The sequence below is a fragment of the Mustelus asterias genome, chromosome 16 (genome assembly GCF_964213995.1).
Source record: "Mustelus asterias chromosome 16, sMusAst1.hap1.1, whole genome shotgun sequence".
Taxonomy (NCBI): Eukaryota; Metazoa; Chordata; class Chondrichthyes; order Carcharhiniformes; family Triakidae; genus Mustelus; species Mustelus asterias.
In genome coordinates this window covers 47108558-47132299 of record NC_135816.1, presented here as the reverse complement: position 1 = coordinate 47132299, position 23742 = coordinate 47108558, and the positions used below count along the sequence as shown (strand labels likewise).

The 23742-nt window shown below is 44.9% G+C and overlaps 1 protein-coding gene across 1 annotated transcript in view; it reads left to right on the top strand.

The window, feature by feature from the left end:
- The window catches only part of cdhr2 (cadherin related family member 2), a 135799-nt gene that overhangs the window by 47965 nt on the left and 64092 nt on the right, over nt 1-23742 (top strand). The window contains exons 7-12 of the mRNA XM_078231042.1: nt 576-665; nt 11912-12028; nt 12114-12257; nt 19235-19310; nt 19618-19733; nt 23193-23426. Of these exons, the coding sequence (XP_078087168.1) occupies nt 576-665; nt 11912-12028; nt 12114-12257; nt 19235-19310; nt 19618-19733; nt 23193-23426 (777 nt within the window). The remainder of the gene's footprint in view (nt 1-575; nt 666-11911; nt 12029-12113; nt 12258-19234; nt 19311-19617; nt 19734-23192; nt 23427-23742) is intronic.

Here is a 23742-nt window from a genome sequence, read left to right as displayed (position 1 = left end):
TCAGATTGTGATGCTACTTTCATTGTATTTGGAGAAGGGCTGTGGGTGGCTAGCATAAACTGGATGACATAAGTGTAGTCATGTCACAAACTAAATATGACACTGGCATTTGCATCTGCTGAGACTCCTTAGCAGGGTTACTTCGCAAATAACTCATGGTGCGGGGCAGGTTTGATGGAGCAACTTGTCTTTTCTTGCCTGCCAATTTTGTATGCTCATAAGTAACACAGACAGCACAGAGTTGGTTCACTTTTCCATTATGCAGACAATTTAGCTTTGTGCGCTCGGTATGAGACAGATGAACATCAATTCCTTTCAAAGAGTATCTCCATTAGATATTGCACTCCCAGCAACAAGGCACCCACTTTCTGAACTACTACAGTCATCAGATCAACTATGTATTGGGTTTTGAATATAATGCAATTATTGTTAGAATTAAGACATAGTCTTAAGACTTTAGAGCATTGAAAAATAATTGAATTCTTTGTTATGAAAAGGCTAAATCAATAATGTGACCCAAGTATCTTAATTATTACTTCATTTCATAATTAATTTTCCATAATTTTGTTGGACAGAATGAAACTGAAGGTGCAACATTATTTACTGTTGAAGCAGTGGATAATGATCAAGGGCCTGCTGGAAGAGTACAGTATAAGATTTTGGATGTAAGTATTATTGCGTGCAATGTGAGAAACTGCGCCAGATCTGATTTGATTTTTATTATGTAAGCAGAGGGTATTGGAATCATGGCTGCAATTCCGTTATCATTTCGCTAATGGAAACCTCCTCTGAGCAGGCTTTATGGAGTGAAATCGCCAGAACTGCATAACGGGCTCATAGAAACATAGAAAAACTACAGCACAATACAGGCCCTTCAGCCCACAAAGTTGTGCCAAACATGTCCCTACCTTAGCGATTACTAGGCTTACCTATAACCCTCTATCTTACTAAGTTCCATGTACTTATCTAAAAGTCTCTTAAAAGACCCTATCGAATCCGCCTCCACCACCGTTGCTGGCAGCCCATTCCACGCATCCACCACCCTCTGAGTGAAAAACTTACCCCTGACATCTCCCCTGTACCTACTCCCCAGCACCTTAAACCTGTGTCCTCTTGTGGCAACCATTTCAGCCCTGGGAAAAAGCCTCTGACCATCCACTCGATCAATACCGCTCAACATCTTATACACCTCTATCAGGTCACCCCTCATCCTTTTTCTCTCCAAGGAGAAAAGGCCGAGCTCACTCAACCTATCCTCATAAGGCATGCTCCCCAACCCAGGCAATATCCTTGTAAATCTCCTCTGCACCCTTTCTATGGCTCCCACATCCTTCCTGTAATGAGGCAACCAGAACTGAGCACAGTACTCCAAGTGTGGTCTGACCAGGGTCTTATATAGCTGCAACATTATCTCACGACTCCTAAACTCAATTCCTCGATTGATGAAGGCCAGCACACCATATGCCTTCTCAACCACAGCCTCAACCTGCACAGCTGCTTTGAGCGTCCTATGAACTCGGACCCCAAGATCCTTCTGGTCTTCCACTCTGCCAAGAGTCCCACCATTAATATTATATTCCACCATCCAATTTGACCTGCCAAAATGAACCACCTCACACTTATCTGGGTTGAACTCCATCTGCCACTTCTCCACCCAGTCTTGCATCCTATCAATGTCTTGCTGCAACTTCTGACATCCCTCCACACTATCCACAACACCTCCAACCTTTGTGTCATCAGAAAACTTACCAACCCATCCCTCCATTTCCTCATCCAGGTCACTTATAAAAATCACAAAGAGTAAGGGTCTCAGAACAGATCCCTGGGGCACTCCACTGGTAACCCACCTCCGTGCAGAATATGACCCATCTATAACCACTCTTTGCCTTCTGTGGGCAAGCCAGTTCTGGATCCACAAAGCAATGTCCCCTTGGATCCCTGGCCCCCTCACTTTCTCAATAAGCCTTGCATGGGGCACCTTATCAAATGCCTTGCTGAAGTCCATATATACTACAGCTACTGCTCTCTCTTCATCAATGTGTTTATTCACATCCTCAAAAAATTCAACCAGGCTCGTAAGGCATGATCTGCCTTTGACAAAGCCATGCTGACTATTCTTAATCGTATTATACCTCTCCAAATGTTCATAAATCCTGCCTTTCAGGATCTTCTCCATCACCTTACCAACCACTGAGGTTAGACTCACTGGTCTATAATTTCCAGAGCTATCTCTACTCCCTTTCTTGAATAAAGGAACAACATCCGCAATACCCCAATCCTCCGGAACCTCTCCCGTCTCCATTGATGATGCAAAGATCATCACCAGAGGCTCAGCAATCTCCTCCCTCGCCTCCCACAGTAGCCTGGGGTACATCTCATCCGGTCCCAGCGACTTATCTAACTTGATGCTTTTCAAAAGCTCCAACACATCCTCTTTCTTAATATCTACATGCTCAAGCTTTTCAGTCCGCTGCAAGTCTGCACTACAACCACCAAGATCCTTTTCCATAGTGAATACTGAAGTAAAGTATTCATTAAGTACCTCTGCTATTTCTTCCGGTCCCATACAAACTTTCCCACCGTCACACTTGATAGGTCCTATTCTTCCACGTCTTATCCTCTTGCTCTTCACATACTTGTAGAATGCCTTGGGGTTTTCCTTAATCCTGCCTGCCAAGGCCTTCTCATGACCCCTTCTGGCTCTCCTAATTTCCTTCTTAAGATCCTTCCTATTAGCCATATACTCTTCAAGATCTCTAACATTACCTAGCTCCCTGAACCTTTTGTAAGCTTTTCTTTTCTTCTTGACTAGATTCATTACAGCCTTTGTACACCACGGTTCCTGTAACCTACCATAACTTCCCTGTCTCATTGGAACGTTGCTATGCAGAACTCCAGACAAATATTCTCTGAAAATTTGCCACATTTCTTCCGTACATTTCCCTGAGAAAACCTCTTTCCAATTTAAGCCTCCAATTTCCTGCCTAATAGCCTCATAATTCCCCTTACACCAATTAAACACTTTTCTAACTTGTCTGATCCTATCTCTCTCCAATGCTATTGTAAAGGAGATAGAATTATGATCACTATCTCCAAAATGCTCTCCCACTGAGAGATCTGACACCTGCCCAGATTCATTTCCCAATACCAAATCAAGTACAGCCTCTCCTCTTGTGGGCTTATCTACATACTGTGTCAAGAAACCCTCCCGAACACACCTAACAAACTCCTCCCCATCTACACCCCTTACTCGAGGGAGATTCCAGTCAATATTTGGGAACTTAAAATCTCCCATCACGTCAACTCTGTTATTATTACACCTTTCCAGGATGTGTTTCCCTATCTGCTCCTCAACACCCCTGTTACTATTGGGCGGCTTATAGAAAACACCCAGTAAAGTTATTGACCCCTTCCTGTTCCTAACCTCCACCCACAGAGACTCCATAGACAATCCCTCCATGGTGTCCATCTTTTCTGCAGCCGTGACACTATCTCTGATCAACAGTGCCACTCCCCCACCTCTTTTGCCTCCCTCCCTGTCCCTTCTGAAACACCTGAAACCCGGCATTTGAAGTAACCAGTTCTGTCCCTGAGTCATCCAAATCTCTGTAATGGCCACCACATCATATTTCCAAGTAGTGATCCACGCTCTAAGCTCATCCACTTTGTTCACAACACTCCCTGCGTTAAAATAGATACATCTCAAACCTTCGGTCTGAGCGCTCCCCTTCTCTATCACCTGCCTATCCTCCCTCTCACACTGTCGACAAGCTTTCTCTATTTGTGAGCTAACCTGCTCTCTCCCAGTCACTTCAATTTGATTCCCACCCCCCAACCATTCTAGTTTAAACTCTCCTCAGTAGCCTTAGCAAACCTCCCCGCCAGGATATTGGTCCCCCTGGGATTCAAGTGCAACCCGTCCTTATTGTACAGGTCACACCTGCCCCAAAAGAGGTCCCAATGATCCAGAAACCTGAATCCCTGCCCCCTGCTCCAATCCCTCAGCCATGCATTTATCCTCCACCTCATTCCATTCCTACTCTCACTGTCGCGTGGCACAGGCAGCAATCCCGAGATTACTACCTTCGCGGTCCTTCTTCTCAACTCCCTTCCCAATTCCCTATATTCTCCTTTCAGGACCTCTTCCTCATAGTGAATTAGTAACCTGTTTTAAACTGGTCTTTCCACTGACTTTGGTTTTTTGTATTTGTCTACTTACTGATGCGCGTCAATAAGCACATGGAACCAAGGCTTCGGTATTGAAGGCTTTAATAAAGTAACAATGGAACTACTAACACGAATACACCAGTTCAGACTGAAGGGGTCCTGCCGGAGCAGGGGGTCTTATACCTCGCCACCGGAGGCGGGACCCCACTGGAATGTGCCATGATAACTCTTATAACAGGTAAACACCCTAACCCAACAACATAGTACAACCCCCACAGTAACAACACCCTAGCCCAACAGTAACATAGTAACAAACCCCAGTGGTGAACCAACGATGGTTCACCACATTCACCCCTCCTTTAAGAACAAAAGGTGGCGGGGTGGACGAAAAACAGGTCATATAAACAGACAATAACAGAAAAATCACAGGATTCACAAGTCCAGACGGTCTGGAGGACCGCACCGACGCTGCGATCTCCTCAACACCGGTTGCGAAACCGGGGCAGGTGCCGATCTCCTCAACACCGGTTGCGAAACCGGAGCAGGTGCCGATCTCCTCAACACCGGTTGCGAAACCGGAGCAGGTGCTTGTGGTGGTGCTCTTTCCAAAGCAACGTCTGGCTGTCCCCTCAAGGACTCCCGGGCCGGCCGGCCCTGGTGAGGCGATGGTGCAGGGGATCCTGGAACGTTTGGTCGTAGTGGTGGTGGTGATGATGATGGTGGCGCCGATCTCCGAGTCTCAGGCAAGCTGTACATGGGAGTAAAAGTGTTGTGCACTGGTCCCGGTGCTGACCGCGCCACGTCTGGGGAAGCAATGAGGAGTAGTGGATTCGTGACTGGGGGAATAGGAGCGACAGGAGTTGCTACGTCCCCTGCGGGCGCCAGGTCTCTAATGGAGACAGTGTCCTCTCGCCCGTCAGGATATGCCACATAGGCATTCTGAGGGTTGGCGTGGAGGAGTTGGACCGGTTCGACCAAGGGGTCGGACTTGCGAGCCCTCACATGGCGCCGCAGAAGGACGGGTCCTGGGTACGTCAACCAGGCTGGCAATGAGGTCCCCGAGGACGACTTCCGAGGGAATGAGAACATCCTCTCGTGGGGAGTAGCATTGGTTGCCGTACACAGGAGGGAGCGGATAGAATGGAGCGCATTTGGAAGGACCTCCTGCCAACGGGAGACTGGAAGGCCCCTGGATTTCAGTGCCAGTAGGACAGCCTTCCAGACTGTAGCATTCTCCCTTTCCACCTGTCCGTTACCCCTAGGGTTGTAGCTCGTGGTTCTACTAGAGGCAATCCCGAATGAGAGCAGTAATTGCCTCAAGTCGTTGCTCATGAATGACGAGCCCCTGTCGCTATGAATGTAGCAGGGGTACCCGAACAGGGTAAAAAGTTCACTGAAAACCTTAATGACGGTGGCAGTTGACGTGTCCGCACAGGGGAAAACAAACGGAAACCGGGAATACTCGTCTATTATGTTGAGAAAATAGACATTCCGGTCCGTTGAGGGAAGGAGGCCCTTAAAATCCACACTCAGCCTCTCAAAAGGGCGAGTGGCCTTGACCAATTGTGCCCGGTCTGGTCGATAAAAGTGTGGTTTGCATTCTGCGCAAATCCGACAGCTTCTAGTCACTGACCTGACATCCTCCACCGAGTAAGGCAGGTTGCGGGCTTTGACGAAGTGGTAGAGTCTGGTGACTCCAGGATGACACAGATCATTGTGGAGAGCCTTCAAGCGGTCCTCCTGCATGATGGCGCATGTTCCGCGCGAGAGGGCATCCGAGGGCTCATTGAGCTTCCCTGGACGATACATAATATCGTAATTATAGGTGGAGAGCTCAATTCTCCACCGCAAGATCTTATCGTTCTTGATCTTGCCCCTCTGCGTGTTACTGAACATAAACGCCACGGATCGTTGATCCGTGATCAGGGTGAACCGCTTCCCTGCCAGGTAATGGCGCCAGTGTCTGACTGCCTCCACAATGGCCTGAGCCTCCTTCTCCACCGCTGAGTGCCGAATTTCTGGGCCTTGAAGGGTGCGGGAAAAGAACGCGACGGGCCTGCCTGCCTGGTTTAGTGTGGCGGCTAGGGCGAAGTCAGATGCATCACTCTCCACCTGGAAAGGGATGGATTCATCCACCGCGTGCATCGTGGCTTTCGAGATGTCGCTCTTCAAAACCTTGAAGGCCAATTGGGCCTCCGGCGTAAGTGGAAAGGTCGTGGACTTAATGAGCAGACGAGCTTTGTCCGCGTAGTTGGGGACCCACTGTGCATAATACGAAAAAAACCCGAGGCATCTCCTCAGTGCTTTCGTGCTAGCGGGCAAGGGAAGTTCAGTGAGTGGGCGCATACGGTCTGGATCAGGGCCAATGACCCCGTTTTCCACCACGTATCCGAGGATGGCTAACCTACCCGTACGGAATACGCACTTCTCCCTGTTATAGGTCAGGTTCAGGCGAGATGCAGTGCGCAGAAAGTGTTGGAGATTAGTGTCGTGGTCCTGCTGGTCATGGCCGCAGATGGTGACGTTATCCAGGTACGGGAAGGTAGCCCGCAACCCGTTCTGGTCCACCATTCGGTCCATAGCACGCTGGAAGACCGAGACCCCATTGGTGACACCAAATGGAACCCTGAGGAATTGGTATAGACGACCATCCGCCTCAAAAGCCGTATATTGTCGGTCCTCTGGGCGGATGGGGAGTTGATGGTAGGCGGACTTAAGGTCTATGGTAGAAAACACTCGGTACTGCGCAATCTGATTGACCATATCAGAAATGCGCGGGAGAGGATACGCATCCAGCTGCGTGTATCTATTAATGGTCTGACTATAGTCGATGACCATCCGAGGTTTGTTCCCGCTTTTGACTACCACGACCTGCGCTCTCCACGGACTAGCACTGGCCTGTATGATCCCTTCCTTGAGGAGCCGCTGAACCTCAGATCTAATAAAGATCCGGTCCTCAGCGCTGTAACGCCTACTTTTAGTAGCGATGGGCTTGCAGCCAGGAACCAGATTTTAAAAAAGGGATGGTGTAGTAATTTTCAGGGTGGATAGATTGCATGCGGGGCGCTTTGGGCAATTTGGAGGCTGCGGCTGATTCCCTACTGCCAGTGAAGGGAGTGGCCCACCGTACTGTAGGATCACACTCCTCATGTGCGCCATAAAGTTTAGTCCGAGGAGAATTGGCGCGCAAAGGTGAGGTAACACAAGGAGCCTGTATTGCTCGTAAATTGTGCCCTGTACCTCAAGAGTTACCATACATCGTCCTTGGATCGGTACAGACCGGGACCGTGATGCCATGGAAATTGTCTGTTTGGCAGGGAGAATCCGGAGTCCACACCTTTTAGCAGTTTCAGGGTGTATGAAACTTTCGGTGCTTCCGCTGTCAAACAGACAATTCACAGTTCTGCCACTAACCTTTACCTCCATCATAGAATGTTCCAGTCTGTAATGCCTGGTCTGATCCAGAGAGATCGACGCCACCGTTGGCCCCTGGGCGCCACTGCATGCTGCCGATGTGGATGCTGAGGACCCCTGCTGGTCGCTGCTGCATGCTGCCGATGTGGACGCTGAGGACCCCTGCTGGTCGCTCCTCGTCGTCGTGGACCATGATGGCCGCCCCCATGAATCGCATGTGGCCGAGGGCGCCAAGCGCAGCGACTCCTGGTGGTCTTCCTCCTCCTCCGTCAGCCACGATGGCGCCGTCCTGGGATCGCACGTGGTCGGACCTCGTGGGTACTGCGATGCCGAAGGAGATTGTCTCCGTTCTGGAGGGTTACAAGCTGCACTGCCGTTTTTAGACTTAGACCAAGCTACACTGCCGTTTTTAGGCTTGGACCTGCAGACTTTGCCGTAGTGGCCTTTTTTACCGCACTGGCTGCAGATTGCCGTTCTTGCCGGACACTGTTGCCGTGGATGCTTGGCCCCTCCACAAAAATAGCATCGCTGGCCACCTGGAGCTGCCGCCGTCGTCGAATCGATCTGGGAGCGCGGGTTAGCGGGGCGAGGAGGGAGCTGAGCTTGCTCCAACCACGTTGACTGCACGTGGTCCTCGGGGTACAGCGCCAAGCTCTTCGACGCCGCCTCCAACCTCACGGCCATCTCCATTGTCTGGGTCAAGTTGAGTTTCCCCTTTTCTAGCAATTTAAGCCTGATGTACGAGGACCCTACCCCTGCTACGAACGCGTCTCGGGCGAGGTCGTACATATACTGTTCGGCGGAGACGTCCTTACAGTCGCAACCCCTGGCAAGCTGCAGGAGCTCATTGGCATAATCCTCCATGGTTTCGCCCGACTGCCGACGTTGTGTAGCGAGGAGGTAATGAGCATGTATCTCGTTGGGTGGCATAGTGTACCTTTTCTTTAGGAGCTCGTCGGCACCCTGGTAAGTGGGAGCTGCACGAATGGCTAGGTAAATCGTGTCGCTTACCCTTGCTTGGAGGACCTGGAGTCTATCACTGTCTGTAGTGATAGCTACCGAGGCTGCCAGGTAGTCCTCAAAGCACTTCCACCAATGGTCGAATGTGTTAGCTGCACCGACCGCACGTGGGTCCAATGTCAGACGATCCGGTTTTAGAATCTGTTCCATACTCTCTGTTTTTTTCTTCTTGTCGTACAGTTGTGAGTTTTCTGTTTACTTTATTAAATTGATGCGCGTCAATAAGCACATGGAACCAAGGCTTCGGTATTGAAGGCTTTAATAAAGTAACAATGGAACTACTAACACGAATACACCAGTTCAGACTGAAGGGGTCCTGCCGGAGCAGGGGGTCTTATACCTCGCCACCGGAGGCGGGACCCCACTGGAATGTGCCATGATAACTCTTATAACAGGTAAACACCCTAACCCAACAACATAGTACAACCCCCACAGTAACAACACCCTAGCCCAACAGTAACATAGTAACAAACCCCAGTGGTGAACCAACGATGGTTCACCACACTTACATATTATCCCACTTTATTTTGGTGCCTTTATGAGGTATCTATTGCTTATATTGTGATATAGTTGTGTTATAGAGGAGATATTAAAAACATATTGTCATGAGAAGTAGCTATCAGCAGAGTCTTCAGACTTTCTGATCAAGAAAACACAGATACAATTCAGAACCACTCAGTCTTTGTCCTTTGGTCTTTTAAAATTTGTATCACACAGAGCCACCTGAGGGTTTCAGCACTTCTCACGGAGGACCAAATGTTTATCAGTTAATCAACTTTGTCCCTCAGGGATCTTTCTTCCACGTGTGATAACTTATATAATAGAATCCAGTCACATACCTTATAAGAAATAATTATATTGAATACTATCAGACACCCAGATATAGAAAGTCTACTTCTTCTAGAGTGGAAAAGATATCATGCAGTTTAAGTAGTCTTCACAACCAAAAGACATCCCAAAGCACTTTGCAGCCAATGAACTATTCTTGAAGTATAGACACTGCAGTGAAACTGACAGTTCTAATTTTTTTCAAACTAGTCAACCACAAAGCTGCATGAAGGCCTTTCTCACTCAGCAATTGCAAGGTTCTTTTAAAAAAAATGACCGTCAGGTAAACTGTCAGTTGCCGAGAGCAGGAACTGACAGCAGAGCAGTAATAGGAGGAGCATCAGGCGGGAAAGATGGAGCTACTCCTCCAATCATAGACTTTGTCTCTCCCACATTGGAAATATGCAAGTTCTTCCACTTGTTCTTTGATATCTGGTGATTTGCTTGCCAAGCAGTTTTCTTCAGGCTTTGTATGGTGCTTTCTGTTCCTCTCTCCCTCAGGCTGATTGATCTGTAAAAGCTTGTCTGGCAATGCATCTCATTTTGTATATGAAAATGAGAAGATCTGTAGGTCTGACTGTACTGCTGAAAGCTTCTTTTGAAACTTCCACGTTATCTTCCCTGAATGCATTCTACTGGGAAAACCAGTGAGGCAAGACTGTGCACTCAGTGCTCAAGTTAGTCATTGTTCCTGCTCCTCCAATCACAGATTCCTTCCCTACTGCTCTTGTTGCTCCACCAGAGACAGAATCAATGATTCAAAGAGCGGCAAGGAGTTGAGAGGGCGAACCTGTGATTGGAGGAACTGGAGCAGTTATTCTGGCCATTCCTACTGGTCACCTGCAGGAGTTTTTCAGTTGCGCTGAATGACTTGTGATGGCACCTTCCGGGAGGCCAAGGCAAAGAAACAAGAAATGAAAGAACAGGAGGGAGTCACCTCTGGCCAAATGGCCAAAGCAGGTCGAGGGAAAATGTCACTAAGCCTCGCACCAGGCCGGACCCGGCTGCTTCAGCACAAGTCACTTTCAGGGAACTGGGAACTTTACTTCTAACAGTATTGAGTTATCTTGAATGAGGTGAGTGAGTGCTGTGTCAATGTGCCTGGGGAGAGGGAAGAGAGCTTAGGCAGTAGCAAGTGAATGGGACTGTCCCTTCTCCTCCTCTTCTCCCTCCCTCATTTATTCTCTATACCCAAACAGTATTCAAAATAAATAAAACAAAACCTGAGCAGTCTGAGTTGCGAATATTAAATCTTCCCCCAAATATGAATTACTGCTACCATGCAGATTTGGTGCAGTGTGTTAATGAGGACTAAGGCAACTCCAAAATCAGTGTTATCATCTGCATAGCATTAGAAATAATAATGACTTTTTTTTCCTGACAAAATAACAGTACTGCATGATGCTGTTAGAATTTGCTTGCTTAAATGTTGCTATGGGATCACCCGTCAGGCGCACAAAAATTACCACTAGACTATATCATCACAACCATCAAATGTAATACCCATGCTGCATATATACCAGACAATATTTGTAACCAGATGCCAACAGTGGGCATTATCATTTTACAAGGACTTTTCTGTGATTATTTGGTCAATTGACTCATGAATGTATAAAGGGGGAAAAAAATGCATGATTGAGAAGGAAGATTAAAGGGGGTGGAAGGGTGGTGGGGAGGGGAAGGAACCCAGAAAACAAGAAATGCACCAGGGACTATAATTCCTCTCCCCAGCCTTGTTAAGTGAACTACTACTCCACCTGATCCAACTTTATTTCTTGGAAGAACTGCCCCATTAGCTTTCAAAATGAATGTTTGGCTTTTGAGTTGAAAAGGGCGATAGAAGAGCTGAAGGGAAAAATAAGGCCATCCCATTGCACCACCAATAATATTTCTTCATTGAGTTTGTGAAAAGATTCCAAATCAATCAACATTGCACATTTCCTCTGGTGTTAAACCTGAATTCAGGATATCTAATTAGATGGAAAATATCCTGACGAGTGGAAAATACTCGAGCACAAACATCACTCACTTAGTTGACTGTAAAAATCACCACTCAATAGCTGATTTTGTTAACCTACCCATGACTGATAGTTGCAGACCAAAAGAAACACCTAAATTGAAGGACAAAGCTATGAACATGCCAACATCTGCACACCATATGGCATCACTTTTGAGCAATGGACTCCCTCACTCAATCCCAATTTCATTCTGTGATCCAACAGCTAGCATTAAATAAAGAGCCTTTGGTAACACGCTTATTGCCCCTTATAATTTTTTTTGTCTTGATAACAATTTTCAACACCAGTTCTTTAGCCATTGTGTAAACAGAATACCATGCAATGCCAACTTGAGACTTGTGATCTTGCTGCAGTTGTGTTACATGACTGGTTTCACTCATTGTATGAGTCATGTAGCAATGACTCATAAATCATTTGATATTCTCTAAATTGCTGAATAAACTCTATCCCTTCCACTGTTACAGGTCTTGCCAGATGCCCCTTACCTCTTTGGAATTCAAATGAATGGAAGTGTTACTTTGAATGGCACACTAAGTTACGCAGAGAGAAGCACATTTTACCAGTTACAGATTGAAGCTTCAGTAAGATTTAATTAATTCCACTGAAACGTCTTCTTTTTTTATTCTAATTATTTGAGTTACAAATGATTTACTATTTGTTTTATAGGATCATGGTGGAATGTATAATGGAACCTTTATCATTCAAAAAACCATTGCATTCGCATTTATTAAAGTTAAGGATGTCCCTGACATGAATCCTATTTTTCTGAACATTCCTTATCAAGCCACAGTCCCTGAGAATTCTTCAGTGGTATGTATGAGAAACTAAATGGCATTGTCCAGATCATTAGAGCCAGAGGAGCCAGCTTGAATTTGTTGTTGTTGCACTTCCCACATCTAGTGGTATACAAGGCAGACTTTCATCTGTTTCCATAGCGATTTTGTTCCCTAGAACAGGTCGCTAGCCTGTTGCCATAGGCGTATACTACATCAAGTCTGGCTGACCAGAAGTTCTCCCATTCTTACTACCTGCTATTGATGTGTTGGAAGGATTTTGCAGGTTGACTGGCTGCGTTATGAATGCATCTTTCATGGCTGCCAAGTCCTGGGGTGGGATTTGAAGTCATGATGTGGAGATGCCGGCGTTGGACTGGGGTAAACACAGTAAGAAGTTTAACAACACCAGGTTAAAGTCCAACAGGTTTATTTGGTAGCAAAAGCCACACAAGCTTTCGGAGCTCTTAGCCCCTTCTTCAGGTGAGTGGGAATTCTGTTCACAAACAGAGCTTATAAAGAGCTTATCAACCATTATTCATGTAAATTGAGTCAGTGTCTTTATAAGCTCTGTTTGTGAACAGAATTCCCACTCACCTGAAGAAGGGGCTAAGAGCTCCGAAAGCTTGTGTGGCTTTTGCTACCAAATAAACCTGTTGGACTTTAACCTGGTGTTGTTAAACTTCTTACTGTGGGATTTGAACCCATAGCTTCTATCTCAGAGGCAGGGATGCTGCCACTGGATCACAGGACCTCCAGCTTGCACTTGAAGAGGGGCAAATTCAAAACAAATTAGTGGATGCCGTGGCCCCGATATTTACAGGGAAGATGGAAGGTAGTAACATTGAGCAGTGATAGAAACAGCCCAGAAACCCGGATGTTGAGTAGAATTTAACAGCAGGGACCAAAGTTTTTTTTACCCTATTTGCTGGCCAGCAGTCAGCCAGATTGATAGTCTGGTTAGCTATGCAGTCAGGGAGCAGAAAAGAGAGTCAGGGACTTTGTGGGACGAAGGTTGAAGTGAAGATTGTGGGAGGAAGGTTGAGGGGGAAATTGTGGGAGGAAGGTTGAAGGGGAGATTGTGAAATGGTGGAGATCAGATTGTGGGGAAACGGATCATAAGGTTGGACGCAGGTTTCCATGAGGGATCATGATGAAACACTCCATGTTCCTTCTGGCCCATAAGCAATTTCAGAAAGACACTTAACTGCTGGGTAAGAGACTTTCTTGCCTTTGTCCTGCTGAGTTTTTCAAGTTAAGGGAAGCTTGTGCTGGAGATGTTGGCCAGAGTTTGACCGTCCCGCCCGCCACGGGAATTGAAGCAGGCGAAGGGCAGAGCATGGGAAGGTCCCTTGACCTCGGGCTGGATTTTACCATTTCTGGTTGAGTGAGGCCGTAAAATCCCATCCAACGTTAAGTTTAAAGCTAAGTAAAATTCAATGCTAAAAGACCTCTTTATCATCTATGGATGTTAATTGCTGCAATAAACACCCACTTACATGAACAAATTAAGATCCTGACTGCAGCAAGCAGGCAACCCGCAGACATCTAAGCACAGCTCAGTTAAATGCAAAAATAACTTATTTGACGATCCTCTGGCCCCAATTCACCCATTCTTGGGGAAGAGTGGAAGGGGGGGGGGGCACGGGGACGGGTGTTGAGGTAAAATTCCTCCTGATATTGCAGTGAGCGAGTGGCCTATCTTTGGAACAGACTTCTCATAGAATCATAGAATCCTACATTGCAGAAGGAGGCCATTTGGCCCATTGATGGAGACAATGGAAAGAGTCCGTATTTCTTCAGCCAAATGCAAATCAGTTAGCTTTCTTTCATAAAATAATATGTTGGGATGCAGTGCATGAGTGATTGAGACAGATATGTCATGCATAGGTGCTTGGGCGAAAATGTGATTTCAGCGCTATAGCTCGCAAAGTTCTCCAACACTGGAAATTTCCTCATTTCATTTCTGTGTCTGTTGTAGACTAATTGAGATTGATTATGATGATTCAACAACAACTCCATTATCATTGTATTTGGATGCTAAAAGGCAAACTAGTTGGATTTTATTCAGTGTTCTGTCCAGCAATTCCTATGATTCAATTCCCATTAAAATGGAATTAAAAATCCTCAGCACTTTTCCATTGGGATATGTTTGGAACTACATCTTAACACAGACAAAACTATTCTCTGAAGAAAATATATATAGAGAATAGAGGCTATATTTGCTATAGAGAATTCTCTGTAGCATACCAACCTGTTCTTGCACTCTGTTCGGTAAAATATAATTCTTTGACTTGTGAAATTCTGCATTATTCCTGGTTCTTAATTTACATAAGAACATAAGAACTAGGAGCAGGAGTAGGCCATCTGGCCCCTCGAGCCTGCTCCGCCATTCAATAAGATCATGGCTGATCTTTTTGTGGACTCAGCTCCACTTACCAGCCCGCTCACCATAATCCTTAATTCCTTTACTGTTCAAAAATGCATCTATCCTTGCCTTAAAAACATTCAATGAGGTAGCCTCAACTGCTTCACTGGGCAGGGAATGCCACAGATTCACAACCCTTTGTGTGAAGAAGTTCCTCCTCAACTCAGTCCTAAATCTGCTTCCCCTTATTTTGAGGCTATGCCCCCTAGTTCTAGTTTCACCCGCCAGTGGAATCAACTTCCCTGCTTCTATCTTATCCATTCCCTTCATAATTTTATATGTTTCTATAAGATCTCCCCTCATTCTTCTGAATTCCAATGAGTATAGCCTCAGTCTACTCAGTCTCTCCTCATAAGCCAACCCTCTCAACTCCGGAATCAACCTAGTGAATCTCCTCTGCACCCCCTCTAGTGCCAGTATATCCTTTCTCAAGTAAGGAGACCAAAACTGAACACAGTACTCCAGGTGTGGCCTCACCAGCACCTTATACAGCTGCAACATGACCTCGCTGTTTTTAAACTCCACCCCTCTAGCAATAAAGGACAAAATTTAATTTGCCGCCTTAATTACCTGTTGCACCTGTAAACCAACTCCTTGAGATTCCTGCACAAGGACACCCAGGTCCCTCTGCACAGCAGCATGCTGCAATTTTTTACCATTTAAATAATAGTCCATTTTGTTGTTATTCCTACCAAAATGGATGACCTCACATTTACCAACATTGTACTCCATCTGCCAGACACTCGCCCACTCACTTAGACTATCTATATCCCTTTGCAGACTTTCAGCGTCCTCTGCACTCTTTGCTCTGCCACCCATCTTACTGTCACCTGCGAATTTTGACACACTACACTTGGTCCCCAACTCCAAATCATCTATGTAAATCGTAAACAATTGCAGTCCCAACACTGATCCCTGAGGCACATCACTAGTCACTGATCGCCAACAGACTTTTGAAGCTTCAGCATTCTTTCTTTATTAATTTCAGAAGAGAATTTTGCTGGTGTCCTGGAAAACATTAAGCCCACAGAATCAAATAAGAGATAGCCAACATGCCAAGAGGCACTGATTGTAAAATTAAGAGTCAATTCCATGACTGCACCAGCAGAAACTTTGTGAAGTTTTAATCTTATCAAACAAGTTCTTTACCATAGGTTTACAATTTGGCTCTCATTTGGGGTTGGACTTCACATGGCACCGTGATCTAGACTCCTTCTCTTGCACCCTCCTCACCTTCACCCCACCCAGCTAAAAACTCAGAGGGGAGTTCACCCATCGGAAGAATGTCTGCCTCGCTGCCATTAAACAGCAATCTACAGTAATAGGCTGGAGGTGGGATGTACGTCCCTCAGGGATGGGAAGTACTGACACATGGCTCCAGAGTCCCAGTAGTGCCAGGCAGCAGTGGTGGCCACTGCTAGAACTACAAGCAGACCCCAATGGAGACCATCACTGGAGCTGAACACCAAGGTAAGTACAGGGGCCCATGAGGTGGAATTTTGCCAGGGTCATGTTTGCAGGTCCTGGTGAGGGAATTAAGGAGGGAGGGGGCTGGGTTTGAGAGACCAAGAGAGGAGGTCAGAAATGAAGTGCAATCATGGGGGAGGGGTGCCTGGGATGGGCCCAGGGGACCCGCAACGCAGGTCCCACCTCTACCTGCCTGACACCGGCCCACGCAGCCAAATCTGGCGGACTACCTGCCTGCCGTATGCCTCCTCCTGTTGCAGATAAATTGGCAGAAGAGGCAGGATAAGTCCTTCAAGTGAACATTAATTGGCCACTCAGGGCCTTAATTAGCCTAAGGGGAGGTGGCTATCGAATTCCTCCTCTGCCTCCTGTAAAATTTCATACAGGCTGGGACAGGTGGGTAGGTGGCGGGTAGGCCATGTGATAGATTTTACATTCCCTCCCACCTCTTCAATCAAACAGATGGGGAACGGGAAATCCAACCTTTAGTAACAGTGCCTGTTGTGGTGATATGGTACCTTGCACTGAACAGATTATATCAGAATAATAAAATGACATAGTTATGGGATGCTTGCAGAATAGAGAAAAGGAAGGAAGTGATCCTAGGTTTCAGCCTGTGTATTGACCCGGGGGTCTGCATACATTAAAAAGTCGGCAATGTCAGAGACTGGGAGATTTTGGGAGGCTGGAAACATTGGGAATGGCAAAATGCTGGGGAAAGGAAAGCAGACTGAAGGGGAGAGGGAGGAGTAGGGTCAGCGAGGAGATTGGAGGCTCTGGAAAGATGGGAGAATGGAAGGGTTGCGATCGGAGACATTGAAAAGTGAAGATTGGAAAGTTTGGGGATTGGAAGGGTTTGGGGAGGGGGTGGAAATCTGAAGGGTCATGGAGAAGAATGTAAGGTTTAGGGGAAGCTCAAAGTTGTGAGGAAAATGCCAGCGAGTTTGTGGAAGTGGGGGGTGGGATTTCTGAAGGGTCAGCAAAATTGGAAGGGCCAATGAGGGGAGATCTGAGGCATTGGTGAGGGGAGTTTGAAAAGGTCAGTCGGGTATTCGGTCGCAGATGGTGCAGGGTGTGTGGAAGCAGGTTAACTATATTCAACACGTAAGTGGAAAAGCACTTGAAAGACTTTTAGGCTGCTCAGTCCTCAAATCCCTTTAGCAGTTAGGTTTCCTGAGGCCCATGAAACCCGGCTGACCAGCATGAAATTAATCTGAGACCCACAACCTCATTTTAACATTTTAATAAAGTGTCGACCTCCTGGAAGTGGCTTAGCAGTCTACCCTCCTTCCCTCCTCTATTAAAACCAGAAATGAAAGGGTTGCGGGTGTTTTGGGGACAAGTTCCAACTTTGCAATATTTGGATGTTGCATGCGAACCAACCAATCCATTTTTGAGTGTTAAAATTACCACCTTGGATTCTGCCAGTGCACCAGAAAAAATAAAGAGGGTAGTATTATTATGGAAAAAATCCCTTGTCACCTTCTTCCTTTCTCGTAATCCCTTTCTGGTGCATTATAAGCCCCACATTTATTAAGGGAGCACCCAAGAGTTAAGACTGTTCATGTTTCTCCTTTATAACATCAACTAAATCATTTGTGGAATCACCGAGGGCCTCATGCTTAAGTTTCCTATTTTAAAGAAATATATTCAAGCCAACCTAAAGATTGAACTGAACTATTTGAGCTTATGCAACATCAGAAAAGGAAAATAGATTGCTGCTCAAAGTGTAGCGTAGAATCTGCTCTGAAATTGTACATTTTTTCTATTCACGTCACACCCGAATGGCATTTGCCCTGCACAAATAGAATAAGAAAATTAAAATCAATGTACTTCACAAGTATCAAAGTTTTGGCTCACTGATAATGATGCAGCTGATTAAAGGAATTGGATTGAAAATAAATACTCATGTGCTGTTAATATTTTTACACACTGGTTAGCTATATCTAGTAATAACATATTGCCGACTGCTTCCTCCTAGAGATATTGCATAGCCAATGTTTACAAAATCTATTTGTAATTTTTCCACTAATTCTTCTTTCAACATTGCGTTTCGATATTCATTTAATTCCAGGTCCAATCCATTCAATAAAATAACAGTACACAACTAAGGAAATTCACCAAAACAAGTTGTCAGCATCATTTAATAAATTTAGAACACCATTTTTTTTTAATTAAGAGGTTTTTATGAATGGAGATTATGTTAAATACATATTGAACAGTGCCTAAAATAAAAGCAAAATAATGCAGATGCTGGAAATCTGGAATTAAAAGCAGAAAATGCTAGAAAGCTCAGCAGGTCTGGCTGTGCAGACAGAGAAACACAGTTAATGGACGAAATTTTCTGGCCATTCTCGCCGGCGGGATCTTCCGGTCCTACTGATGGCGACACGGGTTTTCCTGTGCTGCGGGGGGGGGGGGGGGGGGGTGGGGGTGGATTCAATGGGAAAATCCATTGACAGCGATGGGCTGGCCGACAGCGGGCCACCTCCATCACCGCGAAACACGCCTCAGAGGGTGCAGAGAATCTCTTCCACGTTTCGAGTCCGTATAATGTTTCTCTGTCCACAGATGCTGCTGGACTTGCTGAATTTTTCCATCATTTTCTGTTTTTATTTGAACAGCACTTAACTTTTCTTCAGTCCATTGTTCCAATTTCCAGTGAAAACTGCCCCCAAAGTGTCGAGTGAAAGACGGATTGAGTTTTAAAACATGATAGCCTTGTACCTTATTTGGTTAACCTTCTCAGAAATCCTGAGATATCAGGTATTTGTATATCCCGACGTGATTTGACACATTGATGAAACTGCTTCCTTCCAAAGTACATTTATTGTGGGTGCTTCAACAATTCTCCAGTTAAAGTAGCTGTCTGTAATATTGCTTCTAATATATGATTACATTAGATAATGTAATAGAGAAGGTCTGGAGCAATAAAATGTGGATAAACACCTTCAAGCATATAATTAAACAATGCAAAAGCTAACCTAAATAGAAATGTTCTACTGGAAAGACCAATATATTGAATTCTTTAATATCCCATAATGTTGTCAATCATTTATGCAATTCGTGCAATGATCTGAGCTGCAGAAATGTATTTTGCTTCTGAATTTCTTTTTCAGGGAACAACTGTATTTCAGGTTTTAGCCATCGATGGTGACCGAGGAATTGAGGATGAAATTATATATGCGATTCAAAGTAAGGCAAACAAATTGTTTTGTAGTGTGTTGTTGTACTTATTTATTTTTTAGATGTAAGTTAAGTTTATTTATTTGTCACAAGCAGGCTTACTACACTGCAATGAAATTACTGTGAAAATCCCCAAGTCGTCACACTCCAGCACCTGTTTGGGTGCACTGAAGGAGAATTTAGCATGGTCAACTTTATTCTGCAACTTACAGTCGAACCACAATTGCCATTTGTGTTTTGTTATGAAAGATGTAAAACTGTTATTTGTGTAAAACTTTTAGCAATGTTTATGTCAGATGTTACTTTTTATATGCAGGTTCAAAAGCTCCAAACTTATTTCAAATTGATGCTCGGAGTGGAAATATATTTGTATCTGGCTTTCTCGATAGGGAGGAACTTGACTTTAATGCGATTGTGGAACTGCAGGTTACAGTAAGTAGAAGTACAATATATACAATTTATTGTAGGTATTATAGTTAATATGGCATTTCTTTTACACTTCTGTGGTGCCTTAACATACATGAGCACGAGAAATTCCATCCACCTAAATACTGTCATCAGGAAAATCACGATTAAGCAAAACATATCTTAAATCAAAATTTTAAATCATTTTATACCATCTCCTGGTAAGGTAAATACAGCAATTCAAAACTTAAAGAAAGATTTTTGAACGTTTTATATACTTGCCTTTTATGTATTCGTTTACAGGACTCCGGATGTCATTAACAATATCAAAAGGTTAAAAAGTTATTATTTATTTTTGATGGATAAAGAATGAAGTGGAAATTGTTCCTCATTGTGCCCATTTTCTTGTGAGAAAATGGAAAACAAGGACCAATCTCAAGGTGCACCATCATGTATCTGATCTGTGCCACATTTATAGGTGCTGTCAAATCATTGAAGGTTCTTTTGTAATTGTTCCAGATAGCCACATAAACAAGTGTTAGGCCTCTTGTAAATGAAGGAGTTAGTGCTTATCTGAGATCCTCCCATCAAAATTGCTTGGCACATAGTGGAGCAGATGTAGGGCCAGCTTTGCTTAAGATTACTCAGAGGTTTCTGGAACTACCAAGAAAATGAAAATACACTTCATTAAAAAAAAATCTATCAGTTATCTTTGCTATGGTACTAGGTGGGGTAGAAATGCTTCCTCAACTCCACAGCATTCACAACTGGATCCTCATCCCATTGATGGTAATTTACGTGCTTTGATCTAATTTCTTCAAATTGGCAAGCAAACTGTTCGGTTACATTGTTGAAATTTGGCCTGAGCCCCAAATTTAGGCCGGTCTTGGGTCTTAAAGTTGGAACTTATGTTGCAGTGATTCTGGGCCTAAAAATAGTCCTCAACAAACTTCTGTGCCTATAAGCTTGCAACTAATGTTGTGAGATGGTAAAGAATCCCTGAGAAGTTTTTTCTTTGGCATTGTGTCACCAAAATTACTTTGACAGCACCTCCCTTTCCTTAATCTGACCATTGAGAAAGACAAGAGCATCGATATTGTGGCAATGTGTCTTTTTCAACATCACTCCAAGTCACATATCATTCTGACTTGGACTATATCCTGGAATTACATAAGAACATAAGAAATAGGAGCAGGAGTAGGCCATCTGGCCCTTCGAGCCTGCCCCGCCATTCAACAAGATCATGGCTGATCTGAAGCGAATCAGTTCCACTTACCCGCCTGCTCCCCATATCCCCTAATTCCCTTACCGATCAGAAAACTATCTACCCGTGATTTAAACATATTCAACGAGGAAGCCTCCACCACTTCAATGGGCAGAGAATTCCTGAGATTCACTACCCTCTGAGAGAAGAAGTTCCCCCTCAACTCTGTTCTGAACCGGCCCCCCCTTATTTTGAGGCTGTGCCCTCTAGTTCTGGTTTCCCTTCTAAGTGGAAAGAATCTCTCCACCTCTACCCTATCCAGCCCCTTCATTATCTTACATGTCTCTATAAGATCACCCCTCATCCTTCTAAACTCCAACGAGCACAGACCCAATCTGTTTAATCTCTCCTCATAAGCTACACCCCTCATCTCCGGTATCAACCTGGTGAACCTTCTCTGCACTCCCTCCAAGGCCAATATATCCTTTCGCAAATAAGGGGACCAAAACTGCACACAGTACTCCAGTTGCGGCCTCACCAGTGCCTTGTACAGTTGCAGCAAGACCTCCCTGCTTTTATATTCTATCCCCCTCGCGATAAAGGCCAACATTCCATTCGCCTTCTTGATCACCTGCTGCACCTGCAGACTGAATTTTTGCGATTCGTGCACAAGGACCCCAGGTCCCTCTGCACAGTCGCACGATGTAATTTTTCTCCATTTAAATAATATTCCAATTTACTATTATTTCTTCCAAAGTGCATAACCTCACATTTGCTAACTTTCTATTCCATCTGCCAGATCCTCGCCCACTCACTCAGCCTATCCAAATCTCTCTGCAGACTTTCCGCGTCCTCCACGCAATTCGCTTTCCCACTCACCTTCGTGTCATCAGCAAACTTGAATACCCTAGATTCAGTCCCCTCCTCCAGATCATCTATGTAAATGGTAAACAATTGAGGCCCCAGCACCGATCCCTGCGGCACGCCACTGGTCACCAACTGCCAACCAGAAAAGCACCCATTTATCCCAACTCTCTGCTTCCTGTTAGATAGCCAATCCCCAATCCACGCCAACACCTTACCCCTAACTCCGTGTACCCCAATCTTCTGCAGCAACCTTTTGTGAGGCACCTTATCGAACGCCTTCTGGAAATCTAAAAACACCACATCCACCGGTTCCCCTCTGTCGACTGCACTAGTGACATCTTCATAAAAGTCCAGTAGATTCGTCAAACACGACTTTCCCTTCATGAATCCATGCTGCGTCTGCTTGATCGAACCATTCTTATTCAGGTGCTCTGTTATTTCCTCTTTAATAATGGACTCTAGCATCTTCCCAACTACGGACGTTAAGCTAACCGGCCTGTAGTTACCCGCCTTTTGTCTACTTCCTTTTTTAAACAGCGGCGTAACAGTAGCTGTTTTCCAGTCAGCCGGCACTACCCCAGACTCAGCCGGCACTACCCCTTACTCAATACCATTAGCACAAGGTCTGGAGCATTTCAAGGAAAATGTTCACCATCACCTTCTCAGGAAAACTGAGAAAGACAATCAATGTCACTTTGCCAATGCTGCCCATGCCCCAGACACAAATTTACTAAAATTGCTAAACCAAGTTACTGTCATCCTGATTTTCAATTGTAAATGATCCTTTTGTACTTGATTTTGACCATGACTACCAGCTTGCTGGATGAATCTTTTGCCATTATGTTCTGCACTTTGTACCATATCGTTTTTCAGGTCACTCTTGGCTTCTCAATCTATCCTTTTCCTATTTTTATTATTAATGCTTCCTCTTGGCCGAATGGTCATAGTCTTTCTACTCTCTGCAGCGGTTGTCAATATTTTTCTTTGCCAGGTGAAGAGCCCTATTACATTGAATCACTAACTTGTGTCTGTGTTGCAACATTTCATCAAACAAAAGATGCACTTAGTAGAGTATGTTAGCTGATCTTGATTAGTGTTCTCTTTTCCTGAATGTAGTATTGTACCAATGAAAAGCACCCCCAAAAGCCTAACTAAGAACTAATATACTGTCATGATTAGCTGAATTCAAGTGACAACTAAGGTTAGAATTTGAAATCTGACTTTCTATTCCTGGAAGATCAACTCAAAATGGAAAGTACAAGCGACTGCAAAACTGACAAAGAAAGCTAAGCTACAATGGCAGATCAGCAGCCCATGAATGCACAAACATTGGCAATTCTTACTTTTTGGATTTATCTTCAAAACCCCGGCTTTGTAATGCATCTAATTTCAGTGTAAATTTCTTTCTTGTCTAGGCCACAGAGAGACATCTTGATGTCAATGGAGCCATTGCCTCTTCAAATACAAGTGTATCCATCACAGTGACCGATATCAACGACAACACACCTGCTTTCTATAACTGCAATCTTGACCCTTGTAATTTTACTGAAAGTGCAAAAGTAAATTCATTTAACACTTCAATTCCTGAGCACTTCTCCACAGGAGTGCCAATAGAGCATTTAACTATAGTGGCTCGTGATCCTGATCAGGTACACAATTCTAATGTCATACAATTCATATATTTTTATACTTTGCATCTTTTTCAACTCACACTGTATACTTCAGGATTATATTTGAAACATCCAAGTAGTAGATTTGCATGTGCTTCTGGTAACTTTAAAGCAACCCCAGGAGGTTGCCATGAAATTGTGAAGAAAACATTTCAATAGTTTAATTTCCGTAGGAGCCGCAAGTGCTTCTCCTGGCTATTCCAAAATACTGCAGCCTGTTGCTGGTCTGGTCACACCCTGCCTCCCTCGGATTTCGCTCCCCTCTCTGCTCCTGCTTCACCAACCATGTCCAGTG